Source organism: Schistocerca gregaria, chromosome 3 (genome assembly GCF_023897955.1).
Source record: "Schistocerca gregaria isolate iqSchGreg1 chromosome 3, iqSchGreg1.2, whole genome shotgun sequence".
NCBI lineage: Eukaryota > Metazoa > Arthropoda > Insecta > Orthoptera > Acrididae > Schistocerca > Schistocerca gregaria.
Window position 1 is genome coordinate 343562768 of NC_064922.1, and position 26836 is coordinate 343589603.

The 26836-nt window shown below is 39.3% G+C and overlaps 1 protein-coding gene across 2 annotated transcripts in view; it reads right to left on the bottom strand.

Annotated features, from left to right (window-relative positions):
• LOC126354822 (unconventional myosin ID) overlaps positions 1-26836 on the bottom strand; it is a 140925-nt gene that overhangs the window by 66884 nt on the left and 47205 nt on the right. For both annotated transcript variants that reach the window (XM_050004764.1, XM_050004765.1), the window contains exons 5-13: positions 25840-26055; positions 17004-17207; positions 16621-16822; positions 12316-12485; positions 9905-10014; positions 9594-9744; positions 3681-3925; positions 1759-1921; positions 1510-1676 (exon numbers count right to left, since the gene is read on the bottom strand). In XM_050004764.1, coding sequence (XP_049860721.1) covers positions 1510-1676; positions 1759-1921; positions 3681-3925; positions 9594-9744; positions 9905-10014; positions 12316-12485; positions 16621-16822; positions 17004-17207; positions 25840-26055 — 1628 coding nt within the window. The remainder of the gene's footprint in view (positions 1-1509; positions 1677-1758; positions 1922-3680; positions 3926-9593; positions 9745-9904; positions 10015-12315; positions 12486-16620; positions 16823-17003; positions 17208-25839; positions 26056-26836) is intronic.

The following is a 26836-nucleotide window of genomic DNA, read 5'->3' on the forward strand; positions in this document are numbered from 1 at the left end:
CCAGACTGCAAGCTACCATTTTTGTTGTACAGGAAGCTCACTAAACCATAGTATCTGACAATGGATCTCCATTTGTTTTGGCAGAATTTGAAGATTTCTGCCATTGTAATGAAATACAGCACCAGCCACTTTCTACCAGGCACTGAACTCCCAAGTGAAGCAGATGATCAGAAACTTCAAGACACGAACAAGGAAAGAACAGCATTGATGTTCATTGTCAGGGTATTAACAGTGTTTCCTACCACACCCCAATCAATAGATGAAGCCCGCCTGAGATACTGCATAGACAGTATGCTCTTGGATCCGCTGCATTTTCACCCATGAACCTCGAACCCAAGTTTTCATTACCAGCAGGGTGCCACTGTGTGGTCTTGCGCATTTGGCCAGAAGCTGGGTTTGGCACTGAGTATCATTCTAAAGCACGAAAGGTGCCAAATTTTACCCACCATGGCCAAACCAGAGTATCTGATCCATCAACTGACTCAGTTGTGGCTGTGACATACGCAGGAGTCACCCCACTCATCGAATCAATGCAGGGGACATTCAACCCTACCTTCTTTGGCAAACCACGCTTTCAAGTCGTCCCCACCACCTGCCAGTACTCCCAGGTTCACACTCTGGACACTGGCACAGTGCCATTACAACATGCGCCCACACCATCAATACTAGCAACAGCAGCAGCTGAAGATGGAATGCAGGACTGGCACCCACAGAGGTTAAGTCACTTCCTTCACTAATGCAAACACTGACAGTTTCAATGCCTCAGCAGCAACCAGTGGTCCAGGCAGCACACTAACAAGATGCTACAGAGATATAAATCCCGCAAACTGAGATGACATTGGTCTGCCCATGCAATGCCCACCATTGCCCCTGTGGGTGAAATTCAACTATGGTTATTTCTGATCCTACAGAACTATTAAAGGTGGAGGGATATAGTACTGTTGTTATATATGGACGCTAGCAATGGCCATCCAGAGTCGTGTGGTTTCACAGCTGCCCCACAGCCAACTTGGACATGGTGTCCCTTGGCAAGATCCTCTGGAACAGCAGGCAATGAGAAAAGTGCACACATATTCCTTGGCCACTAGTGTTGATGTATCCACAGCTTTCTGGTCGCTGCTGTTGCTATTTGCACACAGTGGCAAGTTTTATTTAGATCATTTCTCTCACTTTGCTTTTCAGATTTTGTCCCTACGCTGCTGACAACTCGTAGCTTCAATTCATGGCTTCCTATCTGAACTACTCTCAATTTTTACTTTCAGATTTGTGTATGGTAAGCCATCATCCACTCAATTTTTTCTGACACATGCCATTTTACACAGAATAAGCCTAGTGCACTCCTCCCACCTGTGTATTATGTTACAAAAGATGTGACATATATACATCCTCAGCACTAAAATTTAAAGTATAGTGAATTACACCTAGTACATCCATGAGCCCCGAAATGTTAGCAAAAGGCTTACTTCCCTTCCAAAATTTTCATGTTTTGCAATCCAACAATATACATACATGAAGGCAGTCTGCAACTGGATCATGTAGCTCCTGATCTTGTACTTTCGGTAGTGCCTAAATATGCACAGTGCTGCTTTCATCTTCCTGTAACGAATCCTACATATTGTGCCACGCCACAGTTTCTGAAGCAGGATAACAATGCCCGGAATTAGCTGGTTTCTTGCCTGAAGAGAGAAGAGACACCTCATTATAGAATGGATGTGATATAAAAACTTACTACTTCAACAACATATCTTTTGAGCATACCTGTTCCAAAGCAAAAAGTGTTCTGGGTGAACGAATAAATATTTTTGTGTGCCCATATTTGACATCATGTGAAAATCCCTTTTCATCAATGAGCATTCGTGTCCCCTCTTTGTCAGTGCCAGCTCTGAAGTTAGGCCATGTATAATGTGATATCATCTTATACCTGTTCAAAATTGATTACAAAAGTGAAGAATGTTATCTTTTAAAAACTATATATTTTTTAAAATATATGATAAAATGACACAGCTTACCAGGTGTACCAGTATGAAATGAGGGTTTTTCTTTTGTGAAAATGAAATACTAATTTTGAATTGAGAAGTAAAAACATTTTATTCAAAGTACTGACCATTGCTTTCTATACATTTTGACCACCTTTCTGGCAATTTGTGGACACCACGCCAACACCCAATTTTCGACCTCTTCATAGGAATTGAAGTGTTCCTCAGCCAATGCATGTCCCAATGATGAAAACAAATGGTAGTCGGAAGGGGCCAAGTCTGGTGAATACGGCGGGTGGGGTAGCAGCTCCCAGCCAAGTGTTTTGATCATATTCTGAACCAGTTTTGCTTTGTGTGTAGGCGTATTGTCGTGTAAACAGTTACTTTGCCATGTCTTCTGGCCCATTCTGGTCTTTTTTCGATCAATACATAGTTCAAATTGATCATTTGTTGTCTGTAGCAATTACTATTTACAGTTTCACCAGGTTTTAGAAGCTCGTGATACACCGTACCTTTCTGATCCCACCAAACACAGAGCACAGTCTTCTTGCCAAATCGATTTGGTTTTGCAGTTGATGTTGATGGTTGTCCCGGATTAACCCATGATTTTTCCCGTTTAGTATTCTTAAAATAAATCCATTTTTCATCGCCAGTAACAATTTGATGCAAAATTTATTTTCTTTCAAGTCTTTGAAGCAAAATTTGACAAATGGTTTTTCGGTTTTCGATCTGTCTTTCATTCAATTCATGTGGCAACCATTTTCCACACTTTTGGATCTTTCCCATAGCTTTCAAACGGTCAGAAATTGTTGTGCAACATTTAGCATTGCTGCCATCTGCTTCTGACTCAAAGTATCATCTTCATCCAATACTGCTTCCAATTCGGCATCTTCGAACTTCTTTGGTGGTCTTCCACGTTCTTCATTTCTTACATCAAAATCATTATTTCTGAACCATTGAAACCATCTTTTGCATGTTGCTTCTGATAGAGCATGATCACCATATGCCTCGACAAGCACTCGATGCGACTCTGCAGCACTTTTTTTTCAAATGAAAACAAAAAATTAATGCTTTCCGCAAATCATTACTTTCTGGTACAAAATTCGACATTGTTAACATGATGAAAACATATGATGTTTGTTCCATGGCTTGAAGTATACTAAATATCTTTGACAGATGTCATACCAACCAAACAAAAAAATTAAGGCTCATTCACAACAAATGTTCCCTATCGACACATTTGTATCTTAATGCTCCTTTCATTCTAGTACACCTGGTAGAGGACACACTGTCCATTTATTATAGTGATGTGTTAGTTTTATTAAACAGCTTATTATTTGCAGCACAGTTCCCACAATTTTATCCTATAAAATAACTTGTTATGCCTTACAGTCCAGAGAAAAAGCTACTAACTTTCTAACAGTCTGGCATAGTAAACACTAATAGCAACATCTGAACATTGAATGTTTACAACTGTTGCTGTAAACAACATTTTACATATACCTCATTCAGGTGAAGACAACTTACTACACTACACATTCAAGAGATTATTTTTGCATTACTGAAAACATAGAGCATAAAATCTGCTTTGGAACTGAAATGTTTCTGGGTCATCAGACAACTAAACTCTGCCTGGCAAATTACTTAAAAAGAAATGAAGATTCCTTTATCTTCTTCTTTAAGAAATCCAAAGTGAGATATTACCGTTTAAGAAACTTTGTGTAACTCTGGCGATGCGCGAATCCTGCTCTGCGCACTCTGCAATTTTCCAAGAGCCCGAGGTATCGCACTTGGTGTTCCACTCGCTCAGAGTCAAATACACTAGCAGATTTCACATCATTTGGCTTAATGCATCGGACATAGAATGGTTCCTTGCTCTTCAGAGTCTTCACTAAAGCAATCATGGAGTTTTTGAACAAGGTCCCTGCTGTCAGTGGCCTTTTGGTTGTCTGTGGAGAAGTAAATGTTTAAAACACACAATTTAGAGATAATCCAGAATTTGGAGCAAAATGTTATTTACAACATGAAAGAAGTTTTGGTCACAGCACCTCAGATAGAAAAATAATGACTACTCAGTCTGCTATCGCAATTTCCACTCCACAACTTGTTACAATATGTTGAAGACAATCTGGCCTTAGGTGAGTACAGTTGCATTAAATAAGTATCTAGATTCTCAAGAACCATGAAGAAAACAGAAGGTGAGTAGATGTATATGAAGAAAGAAGAAGATGGACATGATTTATGGTTAATGTAATACTGACAATGGCCTAGCAAATTTCACAAGTCGTGAGATTAGTTCAAGTGAAGTGTACTTTGTTGCAAAGGTATTCAACAAGCTCTTCCCTAATGAAACTAGAAATTACAAATCTTTAACAATTCAAAAGAAAATTAAAAACATACATCTGATTACTTAGATTCAAGAATTGAAAAATCACTATAAGGCAAGTAACAGTGTTCACATAATAAAACTGTGCGACTACTAGTAGTGTATTATACAAAAGCCTCTGTTACAAATGTAAGTAAGCATTTACTTTGAAAAAAATAAACATAATCAAGTAAATATCAAGTTACCAATAGCAAACACAAACAGCAGCTATTCAATACAAGTGAGAAGTACCAGACTCCTCCCACTCCCGAAGAGTAGGTGCTAGGGGCTTTACTTCTAATTTATTATGATACAATTAGCTGCACTGATCACAAATAGCACTAGCCAGTATATAAGTAAAGCAAAGCTGAATGATGCATTGTTATGCTGGAGGTTATATACCCTTGCCTTCCTCCAACCTTTGAAATGGGTATCTAGTTACAGGGGAACTTCCAGTTTAACGTAAGACTCTGGACCATGGATAGTAACATTTTATTCTTACAATGTACAGATAATGTACCTGATATTTGTCTCTCTTGATTCACTTCACATCCTTGAAGGTTTTCTTTCTTAATGGGAGCTATGGAACTTAATGAATGAATGAATGAATTGAAATGAAATGAAATGAACTATACTTGTTACAAAAATCAGCATTGAATTTGGTAATAGTAAAATGAATTTCTGGCAAGCAAATTTCTGTTTTTACACACATATGTTCTGCATCACAATCTACAAACATATATAGTTCAATTACACACCTCACAACAACAACAACAACAACAACAACAAGAGATGTTATGCAAACAGAATGTGAAAGGGCAATATATGAAATTATGAAAGTCCCTGCAAAAATTTGTTAAAAGAATACGGTGATGGGAACATAATTTATGGAAGCCCAGTAACAGCTCAGCAGAATCATAAAATGGGATGGGACAGAGAGAGAGAGAGAGAGAGAGAGAAAGAAAGAAAGATATTTGAGAAAAATAAAGTGTAAAACTACTGCAGAATACACAATAAGATGGATTTTAAGTAATGATTTACATTTAAATTACTAACATGTAAGTACATACTAGAAAAAAATAATGAATTTATATATAAACTAAATGTTAATGAAATTTCGTAGGAAACCATTACTCCACATGGACACAACTGATACACTATCTCAGACCATATAATCAAAAGGCAGCTGGTTGTAATCTCTCAAGACCAAATCTGTCCTTCCCCTCCTTTTATTGAATTAATTAATGGACAGCATCTTCACAGTATTCTTGATATACTCAAGAGCCTCTCATTAGTTTATATGTTCCCCATTTCTATACGATTCTGCATGTCATATCAATGCTGGGTCGTTAGTACTCTTGACAGCAGAGCACGTGCCTCTTTCTCAAGTGCTCTTCTATAACTGGCTTCCATATAGGTATAGTATGGGATGCAACAGCATCTTGACTTGCCACCAGAGCATGGCAAGTGCTTGGCTGATCCATGTGGCATTAACGCAGCTACAGTGCGCAAGGTAGTGAGCAAGTACACTTTGCATACCTCAGCAGAAGTTGTTGAAGATTACCAATACTACCTCACTTAATGATGGCCACATGAGAGCTTATACATGATCATGTAAATGGCACAGACAACTAAGTGATTGTTCACAGGCATGCAGATGTCACACACTTGAATTCATTAGCACATAGGCTATGAATCTGCAGTGTCCATATGTGCAATGCACTTTGCTTTAAAACAGAGCTAGATAAAATACCGTCCAATGGATAATAATGAATACACACAAAAATTATTCATTATTCATGAATGGGAAATATTATTTGAAACATTATTCACTTATGAAACTACCTGGCAGATTAAAACTGTGTGACCAACCGAGACTCGACCTCTGGACCTTTGCCTTTTTCAGGCAAGTGCTCTACCATCTGGGCTACCGAAGCACGACTCACGCCGGGTCTCACAGCTTTACTTCTGCCAGTATCTCGTCTCCTACCTTCCAAACTTTACAGAAGCTCTTCTGCAGACCTTGCAGAACTAGCACTCTTTCGGGAGGTCCGCAGAAGAGCTTCTGTAAAGTTTGGAAGGTAGGAGACGAGATACTGGCAGAAGTAAAGCTGTAAGTACAGGGCGTGAGTCATGCTTCGGTAGCTCAGATGGTAGAGCACTTGCCCGTGAAAGGCAAAGGTCCGTTCGAGTCTCGGTCGGGCACACAGTTTTAATCTGCCAGGCAGTTTCATATCAGCGCACACTCCGCTGCAGAGTGAAAATCTCATTCTGGATTATTCACTTAGATGAATAAAAACATTTATTTGTCAACTGTGAATAAAATTTTACAAATAACAGAAAAATTTGAGCTAAAATAGTATTTATTACTCGAATTCCTTGTCATTTATTCAACATGTCTACTTCCTGTTGCCTTTAAATTAGTTTTCACAAGGAATCTTTTATTCAAAAATCTTATCAGAAGTTTCGGTCGATTTATGAAGATTTGCCATTGTGACGATAAAGAAAATATATTCTACACATTCAAAGAAGACATTGCTGTTATATCTCCCACAATGATCTTTATTTTACTAACTGTACATGACTTTCAACTCACAATCTTCTTCAGCAAAAACTGAGAAGTCATCAAGTCTGCCATAATTTCTGCAAATAATTAATTGTGGTTCTACATTAGCTTCACTTTCTAAATCACTTTCAAAATAAAATTTTCTTTTTACGTCATATCATCATTTGAAACTTGTGAGCCAATTTCTTCAACATTTCTTTGGTTATTATACAGCAATAGTTTTTTGTAAGCCTCCCTTAGTCGTGTAAAGCAATATAGGTGAACTATTTGTTTTTAAATTGTGGGTAAGACACTACTGAAAGAACTACACCTGTTGTAGAAAAGTGGAAAATGAAGTGGAAAATGTCTTCCAATCCCCTCTTCACTTTTTTCAACATGTACATTATTCGTTATTTAAGTTACAAATAAATTTGTTTAAATGATCTACTTATTCGAATAATAATGCAGGTAGAAATTTGTTTGAATAATGCACATTTCTGCTCACCACCGCACCTCGCACTCCCTTCCTCTTTCCGTTCATATCAATTAATTGTATGTATTACAATGAGTCCTATTCAGTCATTTGATCAATTTACTAATGAGAACCTACAGTGTCACTTGGTTGACAATTTTAATCTGTTGTCACACTCCTCAACATTAATAATGTCAGTGTGATTCTAGCAGCAGACTGAACGCGAGCATTATTTCATCAGCTATTCTTTCATGCAAATTTACAGCTCCACAGCTAAATCAATGGCCTTCAATAACATTCAACATTCAATAATCGATTACCACTTTAATTTCCATTGTGCATGACCATACTCAGTCAATGTGGTGTTATTTGGTGAATCTCAGGTGTACAGCACACACTTTTTCCATATAAAACATGGGAAATCAAAAGTAAAAATAAATTCTAATTCTAAATGCATTCCAACACTTGTTGGGCTCATTAGTGCCACTATGTTTTGATGAAGCTGTATAGAATCTACGTTTCCTTAGTCATGTGGCAGGGGCATGCACCTGCAGCCCAGCACTCAGCGACTGCACATCACTTGATACTCGAGTGACAACACTACCAAGTGCATGGTTTCACGATTCGTACAAAGCAAGTAATGGGTAGCGTGTGCTGCTCACACAATTCCGCCTTGCTGATGCAGTGCTCTCCTTGCAATGGCTTCAACGAGTGGAGAGGCACTACCTATGTTTTATTGATGTTAAAATCACTGTTGTTTAGGGAAATAATAGAAATCTTGAATATGTAGATGATTTTTTCCCCACCTACTACCGATAAGATATTCAATTTCTTAACCAATGTGTCCCTTCATCCCACTGCAATAAAATAATGAAGAACAGCTGCTTGGAGCATTTAATAACTGGCACAAGGTCTACACAAAATTTTACAGTTACAGTCTGATCAAAATTACTTGTTAGCTGAACTTCATCAATAGGAATTTGCTTTCAGAGCCACTCACAAACTTGTCTGGCACTGAAAATGCACTGTACCATAGTATCAGTTCACTAGCAGTTTTTGAGTTATGTGCTGCACACTCATAACTTGTTACTGGATCCTGCAGGCGGGCCATTCAATGTTAATGTGAAAAAGTCTTTCTGCCCATGTTGGCAGCATGTTCGCTGTTGTTGGAGTCTTAACTGGCAGTCCGCTGACAGCTGATGTGGCAATGCTGCAGCATGACATGAAAAACACCAAATATCAAGTACTTTTAATCAGAGTGTAGTGGGGACTATGACGATTTCTATACGTTAACAACTGACAAGCAGCTTTACAAAGCAAACTATTAAGTCTTGTTTAATGTTGCTCAAAATGCATACCACCATATCAAATTGTCAAGCCTATTATATATTTGATGTGTCTGCCAAATCTGGGGGATAAGAATACAACAACACACAACTTAAATTTTGTATCTGAAACAATAACTTAGCCCCATAAACGTCAAAAGAAGATTTGATTGCAGGACAGTTTATGTAAGAATTCAAAGAGTTGTCAGTAAAAAGATATTGAAAATAAATAGGAAAAACAATTTTGGTGTACAAATTTTTATAACACTGGAGTTGATCTTTCCCCCTCCTATTCCCTCGCTTTGCTGTGCTACAGGTGACCTCTAAACGTGAAGCATGGATTTGTATGCAATTATTTATGAAAACTGTGAATGGACAGAGAGTATTCACAAGGAAACTGATACATGATTTCCATACTATGCCCATTAGGCCATGGTCTAAGGCAATTTCCAAAACCATTAAGGATATAAATAATTGACAAGAAAGCCTACATTATGTGAAGGAAACAGTCTATTAATGGTAGCATTATGAATGAACAAAATGTTGGAAATTGTGTCATATATTCACAGGAGGTAGAACCAATGTGCACTACAGTCCCAAATGTGTTAAGCCCTCTGTGAACTTGGGATAAACCCTGTGAAGAACTGAAGGTCCAATATGTGCATATTAGTGTTCTTAAAATATACAAACTTCTAACAATCATTCCACTTGGCCTTAAGCAAAGTGAGTGCAGGCCTGATCTAAAAAATTTAACAAAAAGAAGAACAGTTGTGTTTCTCCTCCCATGTCATGAAAACAAAATAAATACATTTCTCAATCACCAGAACTATTTGCGATTAGAACTGGCCACTGTATCTTTACTTCAATGAACACCTCTTACATATTACTAAAGCATATGTTATATACAAACCTTTGTTATATCCATTGCACCTTCAGGCCACATGCTGCTAATTAACTTATTCGATGAGTTGAAAAGAAGTCGCTTGAAATCTTGAAACAAAGTATCTTTGTTCTTGTCAAGAAAACCAATGATGTTATACACCACATCTCCTGCATAGTGCCTAAAAAAAAAAGACAATTGCAATTGGAAATCATTTGAGGTTACTGTCTCAAATTCTATCCATCGCCTTCCAAGCAACAAGATGAAGTCTCATTAATTTACATACAATTAGTCTATTAACTGTTGAAATATGAAAAATATGTTACTACAGCAAAACTGACCTAATGCGAAACTCTACTTTATGCTTTAGTTCCTTGTCCATTGGATTTAGCTGGCGACTTGTGAAATGTTCATGGTTAGACAGTTTTTCATCCATAGCTTCCAGCAGCATCTGTAAAATAAATAACCTTCAAAATATATCAATAACATGTTATTGTATTGGTAACAGCAGATATGAACACACAATCAATACATAAATTATGGATAGCATTGTTTGAAGTTAATGTGCTTGAACTGCTTATCATTCCAAGTTAAATCTGACAGATATCTCTAATAGTAAATGGGATGCTGCTACATAGACAATATGCACATGCATTAGGAAACAAACATTCAGCCATAAAGGCAATGAGGCTACAAAATCAAAAATTAAAGGCAAATATAGAAATAAACTGATAGCAATACCAAAAGTTGATGATAAAGATTAGGAACTTAAACCATTTGATGGCATGTTGAGCCATAGACCACAAAAGAAAATATTCTCGAGCAAAGATTAAAATGTGAAGACAGCATAGAAGCTCAAGGAAAGAGGAGTACAATTATATTTCACAAAGGATTCATAAAGTAAAGTGCATTCATTCCTCACGGAAACAACATCATTCAGAATTAAAAATACAATCTTAAGAGACGTATGCTATAAGAAAGAATGGTAACAAAAAAGGACAATCTGGGATTAAATAACAACATGAAAAGGATATATTGCTGCTCACATCATAGAGGAAGCATTAAGTAACAAGCAGGTAAACTGTAAAAAGACTGCTAGACATTATTCAGCTGTCAGACTAAGTCCTTCACCAGACATACACACAACAAAACAACACACACACACACACACACACACACACAGTGGCCACAAGTGTTTTTCGTTTTATGAAGGATTTACAATTATAATACCAGAGGAAAGAAAGACTTGCACTATCCTCTACTTAACCTATCTTTAGTACAGAAAGGGGTAAAATATTATGCTGTAAAACTTTCTGATAAATAACCGGATGAAATAAAATGTCTGACAGACAGTAGTAATAGTTTCAAAAATAAATTGAACTTGACAACTCCTTCTATACCATAGATGAATTCTTCAAAAAGAATAAATAAATCTATAGGTATAATATATGCATTTTGTGCCATTTAAAGGAATGGGGTAGGTGATAAAAATTTTAAGCTTAAAAAAAAGAAGAAGAAGAAAAGAATCTTGACTCGTGCATGCATTTCATACACATTTGACACGTTTCACATCATAACGGTTACTGTGAGATTGATCAATGTAACACATAACTAACCAACATAGTCCAGTAGCCGAATAATATCACCCACCAAATACTATAGGAAAATATCTATCATACAGTGGCTGCAGAACAGAAAAATCCAATGTGACAAAGGAGCCTCTGTACTCCTGGATTAGGGAGAATGGAGTGGCAGCAAAGTCATATGCAGTTGACATACTGGCAACAAGAAAGGGCCACAAAGTAATTCACTTGCCACTATATAGTTGCAATTTCAATGCCACTGAGCTAATGTGGGCAAAAATAAAGAGACTCTTTCAGGAACATAACATTACAGGTGACATATCGTCTCAAAATCTGTTGACTCTTGCAAGAGCTTGTTTTCAGGCTGTTACTGAGGAACACTGGAAAGATTACTGCAGAAAGATACAACAGCTTGAGCAGGAGTACTGGAGGCAAGACAGTGTGATGGAAATAGCCACTGACAACCTCATTGTCGAGGTTGGCACTTCAGATACCAGTGACGAGTTAGAGAAAATGAGTCGTATGAAAATGAGACTTTTAGTGCATCAGAATTATCAGAAGCTTCAGAAAAATTGGCCTGTTTCATTCTTGTTTTGTTATACATCTGTGTTGAATGTTGTTATAGCTTTGCTAAAATTTGTGGCATCCAATAAATTTAAAAAAATAAACAGGGACTTATCTTCCATTCCTAGTATCGTAAATTGATCTTTTGTCTACTTCTAATTCTGCATTTATTTTGATACGGTAACTGATAATGAGGATGTTAATGACTTTATTTAATATGTCAGTACAAACAGTGATCTCAGTTTCAATAGCACTACGAATTTAACTGACGGTTAACTCTGTCCTACATATAGGTACTTTTCTAGAAGTTTAAGGAACACATTTGTGTTGCCTGCACTGTGTGCTTGCAGTTCATGGAGGAGGAGCTTGTTCCCCTCCTCACCCTGCCTCTCCCCTCAGCAGTCCTAGTGCTCGCTCCCCACTCCACTGGGAGATGCCTAGTTTGCTCTCAGTATTTTGTTATATAACATACAAATATTACACATAAACAAAACATATAATATATTAAACAAATATGCAAAAAGCATATATTCTAGGAAATTTTTCGAACACATTCTCGTAAATAAACAGTGATAATCAACACAGAAGTCAGTAATAAAGCAGACCTCATCTGTAATCTTTCCAACAGTCAGGCAAGCCTCATCTAATATTGCTAAAACACCTTTGTGTGGTTGCTCCACTAGGTCACAGATGATTTGATTATTAAAGTACTCTATGTTCTTCCACTCAATTCCTTCACGACAGTACTCTTCTTGTTCCTGCTTAAGAACAAGTTCTGCAAAGAAATGAAATCAAACACAAGATATGAGGATGAATTTCATTGATGAAAAACTTAAGTAGGTTAACTTTTACTGTTAGCAAGAGAGATATAAAATCACTAAATTAGTAAAATTTGGAAATTTGTGATAAGATCTTATGGGACCAAACTCCTGATGATGTCATCGGTCCCTAATCTTACACACTACTTAATGTAACTTAAACTAACTTACACTAAGGACAACAACACACACCCGTGCCCGAGGGAGGACTCAAACCTCCGATGGGGGTAGCCGCACGAACACTGAATTAGTATTTAAAATGCAGATGATCAAGTAAATGAAAAATAAAAGTGGGAATAGGAGATGTGGAAGTGGAAGATTAAGGCTACACATACTTTGTGGATAGATTTCAAATACTGCCAGATCTAAAGCCGTGTGGCAAGGAAGAGCCTGATTTTCCTTATTAGTTGGCTGAAGAATGAAGTCTTCAAATAATGGTACACAAGACCAAAAAATGATTAGAGTTTGATCTTGCAAAGATTTGCAGGTTTCAAAAATAGGCCATTCAGGTGTTTGTTGTTTATGACTTGTATTGTAGGCGTTATAGGAATGGTTGTGTAGCAATTGTTTTACACATTTGACCAAACAACAGAGTGCATTTTCTTGCCTCTTGAGAACATTATGGAAATAAACTGGTGTGCAAAAGTTAAGGATGAAAGTAGCTTTTACACGATCTATCACTGTCAATTAAGATGGGGTGAAACTTGGACCACACATAAAAAGAACTGCTACAATATAGTAAATAAGGTAACTGACAGAAACATGCAATGAAATGAACAGAAATGGTACTTTCATTCAAAGACAATAGTTACACTGAAATCTCCACGATTTATTATGTTCCCGTAAACACTAAAAAAGATTCTTAATAGGGTATGTGATCACCATGGATGGCCATGCATACCCTCATGCTGCCACTAGGTAGCTAACAAGTTCTTGTGCCAGGGTAGTCCATCCTTCCACCAGCATGGCTAACAACTGCTGCATGGTGGTCATGCTGTAATAGGTCTTCCCATTGCATTCCACACCCCATGTGCTCAATGGAATATAAGTTGCAGGAAATGGTAGGGCAGTGCATTCTCTGAAAATCCTCTCTTCCCAAGGGCTCCACCACCCAAGCAATCTGATTCGGTTGTGCATTTTCATCCATAAAAATGAAATCAGTGTCGAATACACATCAGAAAAGGTGTGTGGGGAAACAGTATCCTGTCAAAACCACACTAAACAGTGAGTGTGAGGGTAGATAATGCACCCAGGAACACTGTAAAACACGATCGTCGTGATGTTAAAGGTACACTCCTGGAAATGGAAAAAAGAACACATTGACACCGGTGTGTCAGACCCACCATACTTGCTCCGGACACTGCGAGAGGGCTGTACAAGCAATGATCACACGCACGGCACAGCGGACACACCAGGAACCGCGGTGTTGGCCGTCGAATGGCGCTAGCTGTGCAGCATTTGTGCACCGCCGCCGTCAGTGTCAGCCAGTTTGCCGTGGCATACGGAGCTCCATCGCAGTCTTTGACACTGGTAGCATGCCGCGACAGCGTGGACGTGAACCGTATGTGCAGTTGACGGACTTTGAGCGAGGGCGTATAGTGGGCATGCGGGAGGCCGGGTGGACGTACCGCCGAATTGCGTGAGGTCTCCACAGTACATCGATGTTGTCGCCAGTGGTCGGCGGAAGGTGCACGTGCCCGTCGACCTGGGACCGGACCGCAGCGACGCACAGATGCACGCCAAGACCGTAGGATCCTACGCAGTGCCGTAGGGGACCGCATCGCCACTTCCCAGCAAATTAGGGACACTGTTGCTCCTGGGGTATTGGCGAGGACCATTCGCAACTGTCTCCATGAAGCTGGGCTATGGTCCCGCACACCGTTAGGCCGTCTTCCGCTCACGCCCCAACATCGTGCAGCCCGCCTCCAGTGGTGTCGCGACAGGCGTGAATGGAGGGACGAATGGAGACGTGTCGTCTTCAGCGATGAGAGACGCTTCTTCCTTGGTGCCAATGATGGTCGTATGCGTGTTTGGCGCCGTGCAGGTGAGCGCCACAATCAGGACTGCATACGACCGAGGCACACAGGGCCAACACCCGGCATCATGGTGTGGGGAGCGATCTCCTACACTGGCCGTACACTTCTGGTGATCGTCGAGGGGACACTGAATAGTGCACGGTACATCCAAACCGTCATCGAACCCATCGTTCTACCATTCCTAGACCGGCAAGGGAACTTGCTGTTCTAACAGGACAACGCACATCCGCATGTATCCCGTGCCACCCAACGTGCTCTAGAAGGTGTAAGTCAACTACACTGGCCAGCAAGATCTCCGGATCTGTCCCCCATTGAGCATGTTTGGGACTGGATGAAGCGTCGTCTCACACGGTCTGCACGTCCAGCACGAACGCTGGTCCAACTGAGGCGCCAGGTGGAAATGGCATGGCAAGCCGTTCCACAGGACTACATCCAGCATCTCTACGATCGTCTCCATGGGAGAATAGCAGCCTGCATTGCTGCGAAAGGTGGATATACACTGTACTAGTGCCGACATTGTGCATGCTCTGTTGCCTGTGTCTATGTGCCTGTGGTTCTGTAAGTGTGATCATGTGATGTATCTGACCCCAGGAATGTGTCAATCAAGTTTCCCCTTCCTGGGACAATGAATTTACGGTGTTCTTATTTCAATTTCCAGGAGTGTATTATGGTGTGAGGAGACAATGTTGCACAAGGGTTCTGCCCTCAAAATCTTTGAATATGGTACACTCACCTGTTTATGTTATAGTGACACAGCACTCCTTCCCCATGTGAATTTTTTCAGGGGTGCATTCAGCCCTGACTTTGTTTCTTATGGATGAGAGTGAACAAGCGCATTGAAACTACGTAAGTGGAGGAGCTCTTGGAAACAGAGATAATCAGTGACTGGACCACCCTGCCTATGTTAGCAACTTAAACCCCATAAAACATGTGTTGGGTGTTATGCATATAGACTGAAGCAGTGAGTAAAAATTTGTACCAAGGCTGGGAATTGAACCTGGGTCTCCTGCTTGCTGGCAGGTGTGTTAGCCACTATGGCACAGTGGTTCACACAACTGCATCCATCACCTTGGCATGCCTCCCTCCTCAATCCAAATTCTCACTGCCGCCCCAGTCTACTTTGAATTCCCCCTTCCACATAAACAGGATTGTCGAGGTTGTCCATGTTCTGGAATAGCACCTCAGCATCAAATGTAAGCAGGTGCTTACACAAATGACACAGTTTCAGAGACTTTACTGGTCTCATACAGATATGATTTTATGTACATAGACTGAAGTTTCATACACTGATGTACAACAACAAAGGACAAAAATAACTTCCGCATGCTATGTCGCTGCCAATGACATAGCTTGATGAAACTTGGAACATACATACAAAGAACTGCTACAGTATAGTACGGAAGGTAACTCAAAAAACACTCAGTGAGATTAATAGAAACAGCACTTTTATTCAAAGATAATAATTATACTGAAATCACCACAGCTTTGGGAGGGGGGGGGGCATAGAACAGAGAGGAGAGGATGTACACTAGAATTGACAGTTTGAAGAAATTTGGTGTCAACTATGTCACAGTAACTATCCTTTGGTTAAACCTATTAACTACCATCAATATTAGCAAGTAATATTCAACATCTCATAAGCAATTAAACAAAATCATCGTTACTCACCTGGAAAAATCAAAATCAAGTAGCAATTACAAGAACCCTTAGTAATATTAAATACTTCAGTTATTTCTAACATACAAAAATTAAAAATATTTGGTTAGGGTTTATTAATATTTTCAAATACTTTTGAGTTTGGAACAGCTGCAAAACTTACAGGTAGATATGGGCGGCTTTTGTGCAACACACTAGAAATCAATTATCTTGGTCAGATAACAAGTTTTTTAAGAACCTGACTGCCTAAAGGTCTGTGGAACAGTGTAGCATTAACTACAGAAAAACAAATACACCAATTTTCTGAGTTTCAAACGAACTCACTGTCAACATTAAAATTAACATTTAATGGAAACTGTACTCATGGCTAATGAAAAATAATGAAAGGATATATACCTACCAATAAAGAGTTGCTGTAACTTCTCATTACAATAATTAATACAAAACTGTTCAAAACTGTTTGTATCAAATATTTCAAATCCATATATGTCTAGCACACCGATCACTGTACCCATGTATGATTTCTTCATCTGAAGATCACCACTACCAAGTGTCTCATTTATTTTTCCCACAATCCATGTGAATAATCTATCATACACAGCCTAAAAAAAGCAAAAATGAGATACATCTCTTACATTTTCAAAATCAAAATTTAAGAAAACAGATAGGAGAGGAGGAGTTGGACAGAGGAAGATGCGTTTAAAATATACTGGAATGTTTCAGCTTACATTATTTAAGAGTTACTTAAAAGACAGACATATTATTAAAAATTAATTTTCTCACTTTGGCTAATGCATCTCTGCCATATTCAGCTTCTGACTGGTTGTGGGTCTTCTGCATGACTTCCCCACGAGCTGCTATAACCCTTTCGCTTAGTGCCTTAGTCAGCTCAGCTGGTACCACACTAAGCATAGATGCTACACGGCTTACTGCTCCTTGGTCTACTGGCCGAGCAATGTCATCTTGTGAAGTAAATTCCACATTACCCTGAATAACATCCAATATGCATCACTAAATATGACAAGTAATAATATACTGTGAATTATATTGCACTATTCAGGTGTTCAAGTTTGCAGTAAAATCAGTGTTGTCACTTTTACACAATATTTTCACAGTTTAGTTAGCTGTCTTCTTCATGTCTTGAACCACAAATCCCTGTTGTTCTCTGTCTGGATTCACATTCATTTAGTTGGGATCCAGTCAGCACCTAAGATATACATATCTGAAGAAGACAACTAGCAAAGCTTTCTTAACATTTAAAATAACACAAAGTTGGCTGAGAATACAGAAACATTGATCTTAAAATAATAACAGAACTATATTTTAAATAGAATGGTTAGGTTTCATGTTGGTATCGTCATGATCCCTTCAGGTGTGGAGGAAATTTTCAGGTTCTCAGTATTATGGAAGAAATCAGTCCCATAATCACCTGCAGAAATTGACGAACATAGCAACCAGTCAGAAATCAGCATCAAGAAAGTGGCTTACACAGCAAAGCCACAGCGGCCACTCCAACAGATGACAGCCAGAAGGTCTCGCACACGTGCCAGGCCAGCAGGCAGCAACATAATAGCCCCGAGAGGTCATTGGCCACACAGATCTACTTGACTCCAAGGAGCCACATACATGGCACAAAACATTTATGGAGATAGGGATAGTGTTGGATAAAGGGAGGAGTGGGTGACCAAGAACATCCGAATAAAACATCAATTGTGTTTTAAATGTCTTCACTCATTCACCTACAAAGTCCATCCGCACTAATGCCAGACAGTTGCAACTACTATGTTCAACTGTGCATAAGGTCCTCCACAAGAACTTACAGTTGTACGCTTACAAAGTGCAACTGTTGCAGACACTTGAGCCAAATGACAAGCCAAAACAGGCAGAGTTTGCACTCAACATGCTGGAACGCCTTTCAGAGGATGAAGCATTCCTCAAGCAAGTTTGTTTCAGTGACAAGACAACTTTACATTTTTCTGGGAGATTAAACAGACACAATGTGAGAATGTGGGGATCTGAACACCCCCATGTGACTAGGGAGCTTCACCGGGTTAGTCCAAAAGTGAATGTGTGGTGTGGTGTGGAATCATGTGCAACTGAATAATTGGTCCACTTTTCTTCGACGACCTTGTGACCGAATATGTAGCAACACAATTGACAACTTACAACCAACTATCATTTTCCAGTAAGATAGTGCACCATCACATTGGGGACTGCATGTTTGTCGGTTCCTCAATGAAACATTTCCAGGCAGATGGATCGGGAGGTATGGGCCAATTCCTCGGCCACCGCATTCACCAGATATCGCTCCTTTGGACTTGAAGCAAAGGATTCGTAATGCCATTGCCATCATTGATGACCCTATACTACAGTGAACATGGCAAGAGGTTGAGTACTGTCTTGATGTGCTTTGTGCAACTAAAGGCACCCATACAGAGGTCTATTAAACACTGTCAAAAAAACTTTTATAGACACTGATTACAAATAAAAGAAATGTTGTTAAAATATTTCAACATCTGGCATTGTAATAAAATTCTGAAGTTGTAAATGGACTTTATGGACACCCTGTATATTAACTAAACAATGAGCAAGAGGAGAAAGAATACAGTTTGTTGTATTTTAGTTTTTAGATATCAATTAGATGAACTGACTTTTAAATTGATGTAATTGTTACATTCAAGAATTATCAATATTCATTCTCTATGGTACTTCAGCATTTTGAGTGATCTGCCACACACTCACAAATTTACCACAGTAGTGCATATGTAATTATGTATGTATGTTGCATAAGTGGAAAAGAGCTGCAGACACTGGAAGTGTTCAGATGGTTACAGATTTTAAGCTGTAAGACATTTGCAGAGGCAGATGTGGACCCCTAGTTATGAATTGCACGTTAAAACTGAAGAAATTGCAAAAAGATGGAGAATTAAGATAATGGGACCTGCATGCATTGAGAGAACCAGAGGTAGTTGAGTGTTTCAGATGGACCATTAGGCAATGTTTGACTGAAACAAGGGAAAGGTATACAACAGAAGACAAATGAGTAACACTGAGAGATGAAATAATCAAGGCAACAGAGCATCAAATAGTTGAAAAGACAAAGTCTGGTAGAAATTCTCTGATAATGCAAGTGATATTGAATTTCACGGACAAAAGGAGAAACTATAAAAGTGAAACAGGCAAAAGTGTATACAGACATCTCTAAAATGAAACTTACAAAAAATTCAAAATAGCTAAGTATGAATGATTAGAGGAGAAATGGAAGGCTGTAGAAGTGTGCATGACTAGGGGAAAGACAGATACCATCTACAGAAGAATTAGAGAGACCTGCGGAGAAAAGAGAATCATCTGTATGAATATCAAGAAGAAATAGATGAAAATGAGATGAAGATATAATACCGCGAAAAAAATTGATAGAGCAATCAAAGACCTAGATCATCAATATTAGCTCCCAGGAATAGATGGCATGCCCTCAAAATTGTGGAGATCCTTCAGCGAGTCAATCACGATAAAACTATTCGTTCTTGTGCACAACATACACTCCAACACAAAAAAAGAAACATGAAGGAACCATAGAATTGGACGGAAATTGGCAGATGTGATGTGCCCATACACACAAAAAAAATAATTACAATTTCAGAAAAATTGGATGACTCAAGAGAAAGAGCTACACAAATTGAGCAAGTCAATAACATGTTGGTCCACCTCTGCAAGCAGTTAATTGGCTTGGCACTGGTTGATAGAGTTTTTTGATGTCCTCCTGAAGGGTATCGTGTCAAATTTTGTCCAAGTGACACTTTAGAGGATCAGAATCCTGAGCTGGTTGGAGGGCCCACCCACAATTGTTCAAAAATTCTCAACTGGGGAGATATCCAGTGACCTGGCCAAAGTACGGTTTACCAAGCATGAAGACAAACAGGAGAAATTCTTGCTGTGTGCAGGCAGGCAATATCTTGCTGAAATGTAAGACTAGGCTCCTGCCATGAAAGGCAACAAAAAGGGGCATGGAATATGCCAACGTGTGCTGTAAGGATGTCATCTGTGACAACCAAAAAGGTCCTGCTTTTCATGGCACCCCAGACTACCACTTACGGTTGTTGGGCCGTGTAGCAAGTGACAATAAGGTTGGTATACCACTGCTGTACAGGGTGTCTCCACACAAATCTTTGCTGGTCATTGTGGCTCAGTCTGAAGCGGGACTCATCACTGAAGACAGTTCTACTCCACTCAATGAGAATCCTGACTGAAGACTTGTCTGGAGGTGCCCCAGATAGTAGTGGGATACAAACCTGACTGCCATCTGCCATACAGCCTGACAAAGAGAAATGATGTTCTGGGGTGCCATTTGTTTTCACAGTAGGACCCCTTTAGTTGCCATAAGTGGCACCCTTACTGCACAGTGGTATGCTGACAATATTTTATGCCCCAATTTGTTGCCCTTCATGGCAAGTCACCCTGGGCTTACACTTCAGCAAGAGAAAGCCGGCCTACGCCCAATAGTTTCTACTGCGTGTCTTTAAGCTTGTCAAACCCTACCTTGGCCACCAAAGTCACCGTATCTCTCTCAGGTTGTGAATGTTTGGAGAATAATGGGCGGTGGGGCCCTCCAACTACCTCAGGATTTTGACAATCTAATGCACCAACTGGACAGAATTTGGCATGATACCCCTCAGGTGCACATTCAACAACTCTATCAATCAATGCTAAGCCAAATAATTGCTTGCAGAGGTGGGCCAACATGTTACTAACTTGTTCAATCTGTGTAGCTCTTTCTCTTGAATAAATCATCCAGCTTTTCTGTAACTGTAATCATTTGTTTGTCTGTACATGCGTATCATATCTACCAATTTCTGTCCCATTTGGATAGTTCCTCCATGGTAATTAATTTTTTTGACTGTCAGAAAGCTGTAAATAAAATAAAATCTGAAGCTAATAACATATTTTAGCCTTCCATAATTATGTGAATGTATTTTAATTCACTTGATAGCGCCCAGCCACAGATATCCATATTGTTTTCATTTGATGTGAGAGTAAACGAAGGAGACACAACAAAATCACTAAATGTAAACACGGGTCACGTGGAGACTACCCTCTATAACTCAGACTGCTCTGTGCATCGGCCCTGGATCTACGATATTTGTTAACTGGATCAATACTAAAAGAAATTATATTTTCAAAAATATGTTCATCTTGTAGCGCACACCTTCCTGAAAAGTCTGAAACATTAAACATGTGTGTTCGAGGAAATGTAAGACATGTTGTTTAGTCTTAAGTGTGCCAAAGTGCAGTGCCATGCCTCTTCAGACAGCATTCTTCTATCGCACGTCACTGTATTTCACTCTGTGGTATTGAAACGTGTATATTTTGTAATGGATGTCATCAAGCTATATTCAGGACAATCTAAACTGAAATGTCCTGTGGTGCCTCTCCTGCTCCCAGTCAGCCAGTTTGACAGCCTGTCTCTCTCTCTCTCTCTCTTTTTTCCCCCAAAAAAAACACCTCTAAATTAAAAGGGAATGGGATTATTTGTAATCAGGAGAACAACAAGAACTCTTCAGAAAATTTGCACTCTTTATTGCCTATTAGCTAACAACTTGCTGTTTTCTGTGGCATAAAATTAAATATAGGATACATAAAACCAATAAAGATAATAGACAAGCAAGAAAGTACACATTTCTTCAATCCTTAGCTCCTAGCATTTTTTTCTCTCTAATATTGCTACAGCTTTACATGGCGTGTTTTCCTTTCTGCAAAAGAATCGATTACCTCATCAAAGTTCGTCAAACGTTTTGCTACATGAAAAATCGAAATGTCGTTATCTAATAATAATACCAAAGACTGGTGTGGTTTCTTGATCTGCTTATGTCTATTTTGTCACTGTCTGCTAGATAAAACAAAATAGGCATATCTAATATTGCAGCAATTTTGTAACACGCATGAAATTAACAAGACTGTTTTGGCTCAAATGGTCATTTTTATAACACGACCAAATATAATTCAATAAGTACCAATATCAAAAGCCTATTAGGCCTACTACAAGCAAAAAGCTTTATGTTAGGGAATAGTTTCACTTTTCATTCATACGCACCAGTTTCTCAAGCATGAGATCGAACAGTAGTATTACGAAATTTTTATATGAATTTTGAATCGTCTTATTCTTTCATAATTTGTGTGATGTCCCCATTTCTTCTTCTTCCTTGTTTCCATAAACAATGTTGTCATGACCAATTCTGTAGCTATTCCTGCCATTGACAAAAGTTGTTTGCCGATTAATTTCACTAACCCTGCCAGAATCACCAGTTTAGATATCACGCGATTATTCTCCGGTTAGCCATTGTTACGTGTTCGTACAACACGTTTTCCACATTATTTCCAGAATAGAGCTTAACCGGCTGCTAGCCAGGGACTGTACAACTGTCCCTTACTAGTGTAGCGATCTGGCCAAAAATTTTCGGTCAAATTTCATTTTCTTGGATACACCGAGAAGATAAACGTGATCTTTCTAACCTTTTATTCCTGTTAGTTGCTTATTTCCATTCTGGTAGTCTGAATCTATGGATTTCACTAGTAATTATAACAATGCTGATCATTCGCAAACCCAATCAACCACATCATCAGACGGCATTTGAGATTAATCCATTCGGCTGTACTCCCTCAGCTCGTATAGGCCCGTCCTATTTTGTCAGTGAAAAGTTTATTTCTAGATGCGACAAGGATTCTCCTGACAGAGACAACATGTACACTATGCACGCATTCAAAAATCAACTTATGATTCATTCAGAAATCAACTCAAAATGTGTTCAAAAACCAACAGGGATACATTTCAAAATCATATGAATAATCAATAGACTAATGTGCGCTGGATGCTAAGCGCTTTGTGAAACAAAGCTTTTTTTCCTCAAGAATATGAATTTGGCACCCCTTTTTCCGGTAGCATCTAGCTGCTTGCTGTGACTGCTTGCACAGCCAACTGCCACATTCCTGTAGTCAGAAGCAGGAGAAAGTACTGCTCAAATGCGACTCAAAACTGCACATGCGCAAGAGCCCACTTGTAACTGCTAAAACAAATCTAATGTAAACAGTTGTGACTTCATTCTCATTGGAGGCAATTTGTTGTTATGAGGCATTGCATAGTCTTCCTAAAGCCTTTGACATATTCTGCTGTTGGCACATGCTTGCATGAGCACTGTGTGTCATTGTTGTATTGTTGTATATGGCACATTTCCTTTGCAAATTATTTTCGTGTTTTTCTCTCATTTATGTTTTATTGTTGAAGTGTTATTCTGCAGTAGTGGGATACAGTAATATCCTTTGTTAAAGCATTAGTTCTTACCAGTCAAAATTACAAAAATTTAACAGAAAACTAAAACACTGAAAAATTCCCAGAATTCTAAAAAATCCGCAGATTTTTCCGGTTTTCTCCCGGATGAAAAAATTCCCGGATTTTTTGCGGATCTCCTAGTTGTTCTGGGTCATATACAACCTGTGTCTGGTAACTGCTCATTCAGACCACACGACTTTTTAGATCAATGGAATTTTCCAAAGCAACGTAAGAATTTCTCTGTTCCATAAGTTTTAATTCCACAACACTACAATTTATCTATAGTCTGGAAGACGATGCAAGTGTATTTCTTGGTTTCTTCCAAAGTTATTGTTTTTTTTCCCTTTCTTTCCACTCCTTCAGGCCACAAGTGGCCTACCAGGACCATCCGACCACTGTGTCATCCTGAGTGGAGGATGCGGATAGGAAGGGCGTGGTGTCAGCACACTGTTCTCCCGGTCGTTATGATGGTATTCTTGACCAAAGCCACTACTATTCAGTGGAGTAGCTCCTCAATTGGCATCACGAGGCTGAGTGCACCCCGAAAAATGGCAGCAGAGCATGGCGGCCTGTACGGTCACCCATCAAAGTGCCGACCACGCTCGACAGTGCTTAACTTCAATGATCTCACGGGAACCGGTGTATCCACTGCGGCAAGGCCGTTGCCAAAGTTACTGTGTAATTACTATAATATTTCGGCACCAAGAAGAAGAAGAAGAAGAAGAAGAAGTAGTAGTAGTGCAACAACAACCAATCACCACAACATACTGTCTTATTCAGGGAACCCATTACCCCTGTAACATATGCTGGTACATTCTCCCTTCCTAAATTTGATGCTCTACTGTCAGACAACTGTCTGAAACTGATCCCTACTTGCTGCCTGCACCGCTGATTGGGCTACAAGCCTTTGGAGGCCACCACAAGACAAATGCCAGAATGAAGCCATGCCCTCAAAACAATAGCTGCACCACTTCCTAGAAGCCAGTGGCCGACCTGCCTGATACAAGTGTGTGCTCCGCCGGGAATGGCAGTTCTCGTTGGTGCTCCATATGATCCACATATTACACTACCTGCCCTGTGACAACAGCAACCACCTCAGACGTGGATTACCCTTGGACTGTGTGATTCTGTACTTCTTGTTCACCATTTGTCTATCCAGTGTATATGGAACAAAATGTGTTAGTAAGTGTAAACCCTCCACTCCTACAAGCACTATGTTCTAACAATTTTGTTCCACCATTCCTAGACCCATGTGAATAGCTGCTCTTTTACAGATTTCATGATAGGATGCTAAGCCTACCTTAACTAGTAGCTGGCATCCCTTCCTTTTTTTGTTGTTGTTATTGTTGTTTGAGGCTTTACCGGCATAACAACTGCATGGGCATTGCATCATAAAATGTAGTTACAACAGCACAGTATTTCCACGAGACAGCTGCTTACCAATGGATTGCTGTTGTGGCTCATCACGAACTATGGAGAATCAAAGATCCTTACATTCACCTCCACAACCACTGGGTCTGCAACTTGCAGCTGTTTTCCCTCACCGACATGCGAAGACCACAACCTGTTTCTGTGCCATGTGGCTATGAATGTGGACATCCTCTACGATTCATTTACGATTAAATTACAGTCCTGATCCTTGGCACCTGCACTTTTATAGTGAGCCAGTGCACAAAATGGTGAGCCACAACAGCAATAAGCCAGTAAGCACCTGAAGATGACAAGCAGCTGTCTCATGGAAATGAGCAGTTTTCACAACATATATGACACAATGCCCAAGAACCATAAAAGCTAACAATTTTTTGTCATACAGCCTAGAACGTCGATGTTTGTTGCACTGGAAAAATAGCAGCAGCATTACTCAGCACTTTGGATACATAAGCCTACGGTCAGATCATTCCCAGATATCCTTGAGATGCAGACATTGAATGGATTACTCTGTGACAGTGTAAGCTCACACATGCTGACTTTAAAAAAATCTTGCATGAAGTTTTCATTATTCAGCACAGAGGACTGTTGTTCTGGAGACATTTTTCCATGGGAATTCTTTCATGATGATAGAATAGAATGTGAACTAATCATTAACTAAATTACACACAGACAATGAAATGCTTATATTAGCACAAAGATACCTCTTGGACCATCTTTTTCCTTCCAGAAAAACTAAAAAGTCAAACGTATGATGCAAATAATTACAACACTATACAAATGAAAAAATATATACAATTATTGGCTCAACACTAAGCATCAACAAACAGCAAAAAGCTCAGTAAAAGAAGACAAATGCCACTTTCTTACCAAGTGAAGAATTGCTGCCACAATTTTCCAGACTGTATCTGTTTCAGCACTGGAAAACCCCAATGTTTTGAATGCTCCACCAGTTGCTTTGTAATCTGACCTATCACTGATTGCCTCTACTTTTGAAGCATTTCCTTGTCGAGTGTAAAAATAGTTTCCGGGGTCACGACTGAGCTGGAATTCCTTAAGCTCTGGTTCACTTGCACCACCAAGCAACTGTGAAAAAAAAGAACAACCATACTGAGATTAAATAATGCAGGCACAATGATAGCTCACTTTCAGAGATCCTAGTATATGCAGTTTTTAATCAAAATTAATATGACAGATTTTCATACAATAATTCAATTAGATGCAAACAGATAATAAATTGGTTTGTCATTGCTTCAGAATGTTACATTCTCAGTGATTCATTAGGTAAGTAACCGATTATCTATCTAAATGTAAAGGGGTTCAATCTTCAATTGGTGCTGGGATCTTTCTGTCACTTATTGAGAGTGCAAAATTAATTGGCGGAAGGAGAAAATATAACAATGCAGAAAATAAAGCAACTAGAAGTAAAACACAAAACGGCAGAATCATGCATGACTACAGGAAATATAGATTCCATCTGCAGGAAAATTAAAGAAACCCTGAAGAAAGGGGAAGCAGCTGTATAAGATGACGTGGGAGATCTGTGATATTGTGAGAACAACTTGACAGAGCACTGAAAATTCTAAGTCAAAACAAGTGATCTGGAGTACACAATTACTGAGATCCTTGGGAGAACCAATACACAGAGCAATAGGCCCAATATCCTCTGGCCTATCGAGTTGCTCTCTATCCATGAATCTCTTGGCAGAGATATTAGCACCTCTCCTCCCTCTACTGCATGGTCCAGGCCATACCCTCCAACATTATCAGTTTTATTACTGGTTAAAGGGATCACTGTCTGACAGTAATACCGATATGAATTCTGTGGGGAGCAAAGATACTCTACACATGACGATACATTAGGATA